The 12,612-nt window shown below is 42.0% G+C and overlaps 1 protein-coding gene across 6 annotated transcripts in view; it reads left to right on the top strand.

Annotated features, from left to right (window-relative positions):
- The window catches only part of rerea (arginine-glutamic acid dipeptide (RE) repeats a), a 164,145-nt gene that overhangs the window by 140,385 nt on the left and 11,148 nt on the right, over positions 1-12,612 (top strand). For all 6 annotated transcript variants that reach the window (XM_036136822.1, XM_036136819.1, XM_036136827.1 and 3 more), the window contains 2 exons: positions 10,151-10,313; positions 12,136-12,228. In XM_036136822.1, the coding sequence (XP_035992715.1) occupies positions 10,151-10,313; positions 12,136-12,228 (256 nt within the window). The remainder of the gene's footprint in view (positions 1-10,150; positions 10,314-12,135; positions 12,229-12,612) is intronic.

Raw genomic sequence — 12,612 nt, 5'->3', positions numbered from 1 at the left:
TTTCAGTGAGAAGTGCTGCCGATATAACCAGTCTAAGACGTAGTTACTGTCACTGGGGGAAGAAGATGCAGCGCTGAATAAAATCAATGACCGCTCAAGACATAGGGGTTAGGAAAAAAATATTTTCAGTTCTGTTTATTTTACCCTATAAATTGTGGTTCACAAATGTAAACCACAGCCAAATGAAATGGGTCAAAGCTTTACAAAAACCCGAAAGAGGAAGTCGTCTGCCCAAGTTTGACCCCGCCCCTTGCCCAAAGACCACAGGAGATAGACACCAACCCGTCATGTATTTGATTGTCTGGTAGACATGAACGATAAAACCGAGTGTTTTTTTTTTTTTTTTTTTTTTTAGATAAACTGATGTTAGAATATTGAAACTGAAAGGTCTTTACCAGAGTAAAGAGTTTCTCTTTACACTGGCAAGAAACAAGTATTACTGTTTTTTTCCCTCAAAATTGCTAGATGACATCTTTTGACAAAAAAAATGTAAATAATTAAACCAACCTCATTCAATTTCAGGTATTTTTTTAGCTGTTAAATCAGGAATCAATTACCAGAAATTGCCAAACAGAATCTAAATAGCTGATTGCATCCAATTCTGTTCTTTGCTTCATGTAAAAGCATCCATTTTATTTTATTTTTTTAGCTACATAAAATACCTTTCCTTTTGTTGGAGGTGTTGTTTTCTGTCTTTTTATGCGCTGGTGTAATGAATTTGTAACTTGAAGTGATGCCTTCTAGATGCTTCTTGACATCAATTGGCAGATTTTTTTGCAAATTGGTGCAGTTCTGTTCAGCTGATGACGTAGCTTTGAAACTTTATGGTAAAGAATTATGTTTTGTGCTGCATCACCAGCCAGGTTCAAAAGACAAAATAAGCTCTGCAAAGAGAAGACAGATGAAGGCAGAGAGCAGATTAAAAGCAACTAAAACTGCACATGAAGATGGATGATTGAGTTAGCATCCATTGGACATCTTTCAGTCTGGATTATCAGCATTTATGAACATTACCATTAAATTCTAGCTTTTAAAGGCCTAAAAAAAAAACTCATCTGCGCTCGTGACTTTTGTTTCCACCTCCCCGTTCTGTCGGCGTTCCGATCGACCAGAAGGCGACGGGCGGCGCCGCTCTCGTTGCATCTTGTTTCTGTGAGTAAAAAGGAGCGCTGTGTCCCCTCCAGCTGCTGTCATCTGCAAGGCGGCCAACAGGAGAGCACGGCTCTCAACACAACCTCACAGCAGATGTTTGCCCTGGTACAATCTGTACAAACGTCAAATCGAATAAATTGCCTTGTTCCTTAGGCCAGCAGCCCCCCCCCCCAACCTCAGGGGACAGGTGTGATTATAAATATTTAGGTTAAAACACTAATTAATGCGGGTGCAAACTACGGTGGCCTGGTGGGTTTGGCACCGGCAGCCGGTTCAGTGTTTGGTGAATGATAACCTGTTTAGGCAGTAAAATTGCTTTCAGCTGAGATAAACCCTACCAGCACATATTGATGTTCTTTTAACAGACCGCAGGCGACTCTGCACAGCTCAACGTAGGCAAAACCTTCCAGCAGACTAAAAGATGGAGCTCCCTGCGTAATTGAGTCCTCGGTCGGCTTCGTGTTGCCGGCTCCTTTTTGCGGACTGGCTTATCAGCAGAACACGCCGGACCGAGCCTCCATTCCCTTCCATTCTGCTTTCAATGGGAAAAGCGCTTACAGCAGGAAAACCACGAGTGCTGATTCTTCATCCTGTGCATCCCTGACCTGTGAAAGCTGAGCTCACTCAGTCGCTCCGTTACAGAAAGGCGCCGCACAGCAGGGTCCTCGCCGTCTGTTGAACCCGTTTTTTTAAATGTACCCTGCTCCACCTGCAGAGATCCTCTCACTCGTCCATGCCAGCCTCTCTAAAAGCATCACTGGCCTTTATTTATATATGTATATCTGTCTGGTTCAATAAATAATCTAAATGTTAAACCTGGCTTTAAAAATCTGGCTTTATTAAACAGAAATAAATGCACTTAGTAGGGAGCGGCTAAACAATTTTATGAAAGCCAGACTAAATCAGCCATGACATTAAATGTCTATTAATTTTGTGGTTCTTCATAAGTCTTTATACAAAGTTAATACATTTATTATTAAAGCAATACAATGCATAACCCATTCCTTTAACTGTAGCACATGGTAGGAGTTTAATTGTTGGAATATATTCTTTAAGGTCGGAGCTGACATTCTCATTATGACCCTTTCTTAAACCTCCAAGGTCTACCATATAAGACAATGTTCCTTGACTGAGGTAGTAGTTTTTAAGCCAACAATATATCAAGGAATTACAAGATTAAGTTTATTTATTGATGAAATTACATAGTTTGCATGAAAATTTAAAAAAATGTATTTTTACTTTGTGTGTTATTTTTGAATTGGATCATTTTATTTCAAGATGCACCAATTTAGCTTTTTTTCTACTTTGAGTTTATTTAAAATACAGCCCCCTGGTAGCAAGTAGTCTATCCTTATACTAGATGAAAAAATCCTTATTTCCATTCATATAAGATGTTATTAAAAAAACAAAGCCTAAAGCAGATAAATTGGCATTGAAACAATTTTCAGGGTGCTTGTGCAAGTCTTGAAAGTCTTAAGTATGGAATTTTGAAACACTGTTTTCCAGACCTTGAAAAGTCTTGAATTTTGTGTGAAAGTCTTAATAAAGTATGGGGAAAAAATGTATGGTAGAATTTTACAGTATGCTCGAAGGCATTGTGAAATGAGAAATAGGAAGGTAGGCTATAAAGCTATAATTTTACTAACTGGTCACGTACTGTATTAGCCTAATGGAATCAAACACTTGTTTGATGTGAAATTCATGTACTTGTGATTTTCATGTTTTGAAACGTTTTCATCAGTAAAAGCATAATTTACTGTGAATAATGCATTTGTTCATTGAATACTAGCCTATAAAAAATAACATTTCTAATAAACAGTTTGTACAATCTCAACCAATGAAGTAGGCAGTAGGCACACAAGTATACAAGTACATAAAGTTAAGGTCTTGGGAAAAAAATATCAGTTTTAAAAAAAGTCTGGAATTTTTATTTGGAAAAAGAGCAAGCACCCTGAATTTGGCTGCATAACAACAAAGCTTCTTAATGACTTTACCAGAACATCTTAATGTCCTCTTTAATAATTGAATATTAAAATATGTTAGATTTAGATTTACTGGAATGCATAGCACAGATGCATTGCATATATAATTAGTTATTGTTTATTCTGGTCCAAGCAGTTCTTTGCAACATTGATATTTACACACAGTAATATATAAATTTGCGGTATATTGTACAGCCCTGCTAAGGCCCGTAATCCACAGGAGAAATTATGCGCTGCAGATGACTAATGAATGCGCTGCAGATGACTAATGAAGATTATCCCCATATATGCCTAAAAGCATAGGTTGGTAGTCTTTCTTTGACATTTGAAAAAAGTGCATCAAAGCACAAGCTGCTAGTTGATCCATTTGAAGGCCAAAATGGGAGCTTTTAGTTTTGATCCTTTTATTGCATAGGAGGAAAAAAGTTTGACCAGCTGATCACAGATCAGAACCAATCAAGAGTAAATTGGCCGATCTGGATCTCTGACAGATTGGAGCATTTCTTCTTCTTCTCTTTTTTTTTCTTTCTCACTAAAATATGAAGAAATGTGTACATTTCCCAGTAAATTCCCCTAAAATACATGGATGCACCAATCGGTCAACTAGAGAGGGCATTAGAGCTATTTTACTTTAATGGCCTCCCGATTGATGATCAGCGGGAAAGATTTAGTTTTTTCTATGAATTAAATACATCCAAGCTCACGATTCCCACTATTTTTGTTGTATAAAGACATCAACCAACAAGGTTTACTTTGACACGCTTTCTTTCAGTTCAATAGATAATAAGAGTTAGGGACATAATGTTTTGGTGCACAAAACAACTTCTGCTGGATTCAAAGCTGCTTCCTCCTGAGAGGACCTGCAGCACATTTTCTGTTTTGTGTTACAGTCTGAAGAATAAAAAAAAAAAATAACCTGGTATCTGCACATTAGACCTAGAGAAAAAGCAGAAGTCCGTATCAGCCAGGAAAAGGCTGAACGGTGCCTCTCGACTAAAATGGTTCGCTAATCGCCTCGGAGTTTTATTCTGGCCTCCTTGACTCTGTTAGCCTTCAGCGAGCTTCCTGCTACATTAGCAGCCAGCTTTGGAGCTGATGGAAGTCGCCTTGCCCTCCAAACCAAACGCAGTGCAGCTGCCATGGTTGTTGAGGAATTCAAAGTCCACGGGTCAAGAGCATATATAATGAACCACGGTTTGATTTAGTTTAAAAATACTTCCCCCTAACCTTAGTGAAATGAATCAGGAAGCAATCTGCCCTCCTCCGTGTGAAGGCGAAGGAGGAAACGGGAGGAGCTCTGCTTCACGCTGCTCTAATGGATGTTTACACAAGTCGCCATCAGCCAGCAGAGCCCAGAAACCATGTCCCCCTGCTCCCTATCCCCCCAACCGCCTGAAATATTTATCACACATTTTTTCACTCGCTGAATTTGCTTCAGTGTTGTTTTGCGCTTGGTTTTTTGCTCTTGATTGTCTATTGTTACCCGCTCCTGGCTCTTTTCCTCCGTCTCGGCTCTCCCCTCTGCCTCGTTCTCGGCCCTGGCCCCCGTCAGCTCTCCCCCGACCACTCCTCCTTCCCCTGCCAGCAACAGCCTTAACCGTTTGGCTTCATGTCAAAGCAGGGGCCTTTTGTGGCTCTGTCACAAATCTGCCAGGAAAAACAGAAACCATCTGTTCAGGCCTGGGCCTGAGAGCGGATGAGGGTGTAAACACACGAGTTTAGCCCTCCGCCCTGCCAGCGCACACTGGACCACCTAGGCCAGTGGAGGATCGTGCACTCAGCGCCCGATCGTCCACCACTCCTACCCGCAATTAGGCTGCAGCTTAAATTAATTTGGTAGTCAATCTTATTTAGTCTATACCTTGAAAGGTTGCCACATCGTCCATTATAGCCTGCCGACTGCTGTTTCTGCATAACTGAACACATTTTGATAGTAGTTATTGGAAAAACCTCTCCTTTGTAATAAACTAATTCTGTTTTATTTATGAAACTGCCATGTTTGGTCTCCTTATAAAGACAAACATTTGACATAATGGCTTTAAAAAATCTTGAAAATTAATCAAGGGAAGGTATTTGTGATTTATCTTGAGCACTGAAGACATTTGAGGGCCTGATCGGATGTTTCATATGTCATAGCAGCAGCTTTTAATGTAGCATGTGGCTAATTAAGGTGTCAGCACGTAGCTGTGCTGAGCCACTGCGTCTGCATTCATTATGTCAGCTTTCATAGATGGCAGCACATGAGTTCAACATGTGGTAACTCCTCGGGTATACAGAGTCGGAGCAATGTGGTGCAGCTGGTGGAGACAGCATGTTTTATTTATACAAATACCAATGCTGATTTGCTAATTTAAGTATTTTTATGGAGCAAAATGGTATTTTTTATAGTCTGTACGGAGCAATCACCTTTTAGAGCTGCTGTAGGGAAATGTAATTAGCTATTTGTTGCCCTGTATTGCGTGTTATGCCGTGACTATTATATGTGATAAAGGAGAACCTAGAGATGGAAATCCCTTTAAATTAATGTGTTTATAATTAAGTATATTATAATTAGATACGAGTTGATCTCTGGTAGAGACGGACGGAGAAATTGGCTGATTCCTTGAATCTGATTTTCAGGTTGATCAGCCCAACCTGTGACTGAATGCACCATAAACAATCGCAACTATGTTGCACTTCATCATCGCTCAAAGTTACTGAGTTAAGATGACTAAAAATGAGCTACTTACAATAAGGTGTCAGCAAGTGGTGTCAGAGGGAGAAACGGTAGGACGCTATTTAAAAGGATAATGTATTATCAAAAGACACCAAGACGTGTCTGCAGCTCAGTCAGGGAGAGAGAGCAGGACCTTCAGCAGGTAACGGGAAGGCTGAACTGAGAACAGCAGATACTCTGTTTTGGAAAGTATATGATTGCAATGTTATTGTTGAATATTGCATAATTATCAGTTAAAATTGATACCTTGTTTTTATCCGACATTATATTTTGTCCTGTACACTCTGTGGTCAGGTGTGAGTAGCTAATGCTGCATTTTGGACTCCATCCAATATACTATTAGCATGTAAACCATGAATTCATGATTCTTAAAATACCGTAGCCAACAATTAGGACTTTGGTTATTAATATCACAAGTACTGAAATATCTGATGTATCGTGCGGCTCTATTCTGTTGCTTAGTTCTAAACTTTCAGCATCTGCTTGTCTTGGAACGTGCTCATTTAGAAATGTTGGAGGTCTTTTGGAAATCTGGGGTATCGACACTGGGAGATACTTTTTTATTTTATTTTTTTTATTTTTTTTATTGTGGAAAACCAGAAGCGTCCGGGTGCCTTTGTTGGTCTTTTTTGACAAATTGGAAGATGGCAGCTGACAGAGCGCAACAAGACAGGCGTGCTAGCCGGCATGGAGATAATGGTGTGGCCTGCAGAGTTTCACCATTCAGACAGGGAGTCCATCAGTCCGCGTGAATAATTGCTCCTTATCTGTTTTAAGTAAAAGTTAATGTTAGAAATGCGTTTTTAAATGGTCCTGTTATGAATAAAGTCAAACCGTGATGTTTTAATTTGAGTTCATGAGAAGAAGATCACACCGGCCCATCCCTTAATTCAATTATTTCCACTTGCTGAACTTGAACAATTCGGGTTGAAACTCCACCCCTGCTTCCCGGCCGTAGTAGAACTTGGGGATAAAAATGTTTTAGCCTCGTACTTTAAATCTATTTCACACTCTCCTATTTGTGTGCAGCTGCCCATTTTAAGTGGCAGTAGCTGCGCCGGAAGCCCTGAGTGTCGTGATAGGAGGGGTAAGCCCTCTGCTTGTCGGATAATCCAGCAGCCAGAAAGCTCCTGCAGATGGAAGCGGTCTAAAAGGCCTTATAATGCTGAGCTTATGTTGTCACTATCTCATGTTCTGCAGAGCAGCAACAGCGAGGTCTGTCTCACCGTGCAGCGACTCAGTGCACTCTGAGGAAATTATTAAGCGAAAGCCAGGACCTGTCAAGATTTCTGTCAAACACCTTCACACATTTTTGCTTTAGATTCATATAAGCAAGTTTTGAATGGAGCTTGTTTTTTAGCTTTTCTGATCTCTGGGAGGGGTGAAAAAAAAAAAACACATTTCAGTTTTAAACCCCTTAGCTGGCAGCCCAAACGTCCGATCGTGGAGAAACAGAAGGTAATGAAAGTTAAAGTGCCGCTGGGGGCCCACGGCGGCATGACAAAGTGCCTTTGATAGAGAAAAGTACAGAGTCTGAGTGAGAGACGCCACTGATGTGGCTTCAGAGGACCTAAATTTGACATGCAGGCAGGCTGAGAGGTAATCTGTCTGTCTCCCTTTGACACTAATTTACAGCGCAAAGCTTCCCTCAGCCTCAGTAATGCCTTGGTCATCTTTGGCTGCTTTTATCTGGCATTGTATAACTACTGCACGTTGAAACGGTTATGTCCCACAAACAATCTCTCCCGTGTTTGCAATGACTCACTGAAAATGACTGCCTTCGAAATGCTCAGAAAGGATCGCCTTCCTGGCTTTTATTCCACTTTAGTTCTCCTTTCCCACCAAAAAATGACTCTCCGTCGCCCGGATTCGTGGAGACTTTATTAACCCGCCTCCTTTAGTACTCCAGTTTCCATTTTTGCGCGGCTGCAGCGACTCATCGGCGCACTTGTTAATTCTCTTTCAAAAGTCTGAGTTAATGTTTTCATTAGGCCTCGCCCTAATGTAATGGTACTTGACACAGTGCAAGTGATGGAGAGGCAGGGTGACCTTTCCTGGCGTCTGCCAAGCCGGTGCCGGGGCCGGCGTGGTTGTCAGCCCGCAGCGAGGCACCGCTGAGAACAGTCATTAAGCACAGAGCAAAGCCAGCGCGCCGCACCGCTCCACACTTTTGATCTGCACATTTCAATTAGATTTCACATCAGGACGCCTGCCTTCCCTCAGTTAGCACCTGCGGCCCGCCTTTCCAGCTGGCCTCGGCCGAGCTGAAGGGGGGGGGGGGGTGAGCGGCGCGTACGGTTACCGACTGAAACGGAGGCACAAACAGGAGGCGGCGCAGCTTTTTAGGGGACGCGCAGCTATCACCGTTACCTTCCTGCTTTTTGTTGCAGCGAGAGGAAGAAATGCATATCGTTATGAGTCAACTGTTGGGTTTTATTTATCCAAAATGTCTTTTTATTCATGCAGATTTTGTAAACAGAATCCGTCCCAACTTTGCTAATGTCCAAAGGCTAATGTGGAAAATGATTTAGGGTACGGAGACAGAAACGAATAGTTGTCTGTCCAGGCTTTATTCCTGTTTGTCCGTCCATCTGTCCATTCACTTATTTCTTTTCCAGCCACTTGTCAACACAACCATCAATCCCCTTTGTCCATCCATCTGTCCATTATTAATCAATTCATACATCAGTTTATCTATCCAGACGTTCAAACGTCCATCCACTACTTTAATATCCACTGCATGCATCCACCCACTCCGTAATAATTTATAGCCCTGCCATTGGTAAAACATTTCTCCTAAATGGAGAACATCTTCATTAATCCTCCAATTAGGCTCAGCGCACAGAGGACCAGTCCAGAAAAGGTCTGGTTTGGTGAAGATGTTTTTTTTTTTTTTTTCCTTTGCTCTGAAATAGGAGCTGGTTTCTCTGAACTGCGACACTCTCAGTAAACGCTCCCAGCCCTGGTTTGGCTGATAAAATGAGAGTCCCTACTGTTTCTGGTTGATATGAATTTCCCCTAAGAACCACATGAAGGCAGATCTTATTAAGTGGCTTAAAGCCCACTGAGTTGAGCATTATCTACCAATCAAAGCAGCAATTCAGAAAAACAGAGCTCGCTCCTTAATGTCAAACGCAAACAACTTGTTGAAGTACGGAAGAAGAAGAAGAAAAAAAAAAAAAAAAGCAGCTTTCCTGTGTTTGTTCACCGCCACCAGCCTCCAGCAGACTTCTTTTTTATGATGGGACATTAAAGCTGCAGCAGCCATCTTGTTTCCCTTCAGCCCAGCATACATTGCTTTTGAGCAGCTGGCTTTGTGTCGGTGAAACGTTTAGTCTATATCGAATCCCTTTTCCCACTCTTGTTTGTTTTTTCGGCTCATTTTCACAGACGTCGTGGCGCTGTTGCCGAAAAGCCGTTTAATGCATTTTAGAGGGGCAACGGGCGGACTAATTTATGTCAAGTTCTGCAGCTGAAGCGGAGAAGAAAAACAGTCAATAGCCATTAAACCCGGGGAGCTTTGTCGAACAGCAGTTTAACAGAGCTCCGCCTGTAGATGGCTGCCCTCTGGGCTTTAAAGATTACAGGTGACTTACTGCTCACCAAGCAATCACATAACATGACTTCATGAATTTGTCATCCAGACTCTGGACGACTGCTAACTAGTCAGAGTTTATATTTGGGAAGAAAGGTTAAATGCTCCAGTCAGCACCTTTTTCTAAGCTCTCTGTATTATTGCTGTATTGGAAAGCAGCTGTTAATTTGAAGCAAAGTGCTTTCTGATCCATGATTGCATGTGTAAATGTTTAAGTTGGGTATTGATTTCCTGGCGGCCCTTTTGTGCATGGGATTTATCCGCCTGGCTTGCTGGCAAGTGCACCCCACCGAATGTTTGATTAAAGTTCAATTGACTCTTCCAGCGAAGGGGCGAGGAGCCATTTCACTCCCTATTTGTAGCGCCAAAGCGCTGCCTGACATGTTCTTTTGTTCCCATTCAACCTCCTGCCACCCAGGCAGCCACCAAAGCACTGATCCTAATATCCCCGCATTCAGCGAGCCTCCTTGGCTAATCCAGGCACAGACAGGGCTGCAGCACAAACATGCCTCAGGCACCTGCAAATCCCGACATGGACTGACCCGCTCCGCCGCCGCCCGCCGCCTCTCTCCCTCACAGCCCGACTTTTCCAGTGAACTTGATGATGCAGATTTCCTTTAACAAGTTGACCTTAAAGGTTTTTGATGCGGTCCAGAACCAAATGTGCGTCTGACTCTCCTGACGATGTGTGCCGCTGTGTTTCAGGGAGAGTTGATTACCTTCTACTATTATTGGAAGAAGACCCCGGAGGCAGCCAGCTGCCGAGCCCACAGACGACACCGCCGCCAGCCCGTTTTCCGCCGCATCAAGACACGAACCGCTTCGACGCCCGTCAACACGCCATCACGCCCGCCCTCAAGCGAGTTTTGTATGTATACCCACCCTCCCCTCCTACAGAGCCTTGGAAAAGTATTCATACACTGCAAAAATGGACCTAAAAATAAGTGAAACGTTGTTAAAGTTAGTGAATTTGTCCTTGATTTGAGCAGGTAAACAAGATTATTTGCCAATGGAATGAGTATTTTGACCCCTAAAATTAGATAATTAGACATCCTGCACTTGAAATAAGATGATGGAGATGAATTGTTCCTATTTTAAGTGCAAAAATCTTATTCCATTGGCAAATCATCTTATTTACCCGCTCAAATCAAGGACAAATACACTCATTTTAAGAACATTTTACTTATTTCTAGTTCCGTTTTTGCAGTGTACTCCTTAAAGTCTTCCACTTTGGTCACATTACAACCGCACGCTTCAATGCATTTTAGGCAGATTTTACATGATAGACCAATTAGTAAAAAATGGCAAAAAATCTGAATCTGTGTTCAGCCCCTTTTACTCTGTTACCCATAAATCAACCTTGCGCAACTAAAAACACCTGACTAGTAAATACCGTCCACCTGTGAAATTTTACCTCTGTATTAATCTGTAGATGATGGCCACACACCTGGCCTTTTACGGCAGCGAGGCAAGATGAAAGCCATCGTTGAAAGAAAACCAAGAGGCAGTTTAGACATAGATAGACATAGATAGCTTTATTTATCATTCTGTATGCACAAAGTGCGTACAGAACGAAATTTTGTTTGCCATACAGCTTGAAAAATCACAGTAAATTGCACTAATTTTCAGGATAAAGGTGCAGCAGCGATTTATGTAAACAATTGAAATGTAAAACAATGTAACAATGTAAACAATAATCTAAACCCAATGTATCTATCATGAGCCATGTTGGAGGACAAGCAAACATGCGATGCAACCAAGATTTGACTTATTTCTCTACATTTAAAACGCTATATGTGGCAGAAAAACGAACATGGCTGTAAAACATGGTGGTGGCCAAATGCTGGTGTGGGGAGACTGGCCTTTAGCAGTAACAGGGACGCTGCATGGAGCTAATTTTAAAAGAATACATCCTGTTAGAGGCTGCCAGAGACTTGTTTTTAGATCAAACCATATGCATGTGTCGGGAATGGCTTAGGCCTGAGAGTTTACGGCAAGCGTCCATTAAAATTTGTTTATAGGTGCTCTCCATTCAGTCTGAATATTTTACACACAGAAAATGGAAAGTATTTCAGTCTGTAATTGTGCAAAGCTTTCAGAGACAGACCCCAAAGGACTGGCAGGAGAAATACTTTTCTACAAAGTATTGGCTCAGAGGGGGGTGAATACAAATGTAGACCACAATTTTGCATAATTTTCCTTCGCCTTCATGCACTACCTACTGTTGGGGTATTGCGTAACCTCGAAGTGAAATACACTGAGGCAGTGTGGTTGTCAGGAAAAATCCAGGCGTATGAATACTTTTTGCAGGCCACCGTGTGGCAGATGACACTGCACTGCAAAAACAGAACTAAAAATAGGTAAAATGTTCTTGAAATTAGTGTATTTGTCCTTGATTTGAGCAGGTAAATAAGACTATTTGCCAATATAATAAGATTTTTCCACGTAAAATAGGAACAATTCATCTCCATCATCTCATTTCAAGTGCAGGATGTCTGATTATCTTATTTTAGGGGTAAAGATACTCATTCCATTGGCAGATAATCTTATTTACTGGCTCAAATCAAGGACAAATAGACTAACTTTAAGAACATTTTACTTGTTTTTAGATCCGTTTTTTTCAGTGTGAGATGGATACCGAACCTGGGAAACCTGTATATGTGATGCATTTGTCCTTTTTTTTTCTGCAGTGGACCTGAGCTCAGCCAGCGAAGATGACTTTGACAGCGAAGACAGCGAGCAGGAGCTGAAGGGCTACGCCTGCCGCCACTGCTTCACTACCAGTAAGCAAACCACACGAATCGGCTTCTGCACACTCGTCATGGTTTGGACTGGGTTTGCTATTCCTGGTCCTGTTCCTGGGATCCGTGTGATCCCGCCCCGACACGGAGCTGCGTGACAGATGGGCATCAGAGGATGTCAGGACTAATTTGATCAAATCAGACATGAGCCCACAGCTCGTTCACTCTCTCCACCTCATTATCCTTCCCTCTTTTTTTTTATTTTTTTCCACACAGCTGGCTCCCAGACCCGGGCTGCCAGCTGAACAGTCTAAGGTTGCCATCACAAGGGTGGCTAATTCGTTTGGCTTCACCTTGTTAACACAGTATAATAAATCACTGACAATTTAGGCGCAGGGTTGTACCACCGGAAATGTAAAGTTAGAA

Source organism: Fundulus heteroclitus, chromosome 1 (genome assembly GCF_011125445.2).
Source record: "Fundulus heteroclitus isolate FHET01 chromosome 1, MU-UCD_Fhet_4.1, whole genome shotgun sequence".
Lineage (NCBI taxonomy): Eukaryota > Metazoa > Chordata > Actinopteri > Cyprinodontiformes > Fundulidae > Fundulus > Fundulus heteroclitus.
The sequence above is the reverse complement of the archived record's forward strand: the minus strand, read 5'-3'. Positions and strand labels throughout refer to the sequence as shown.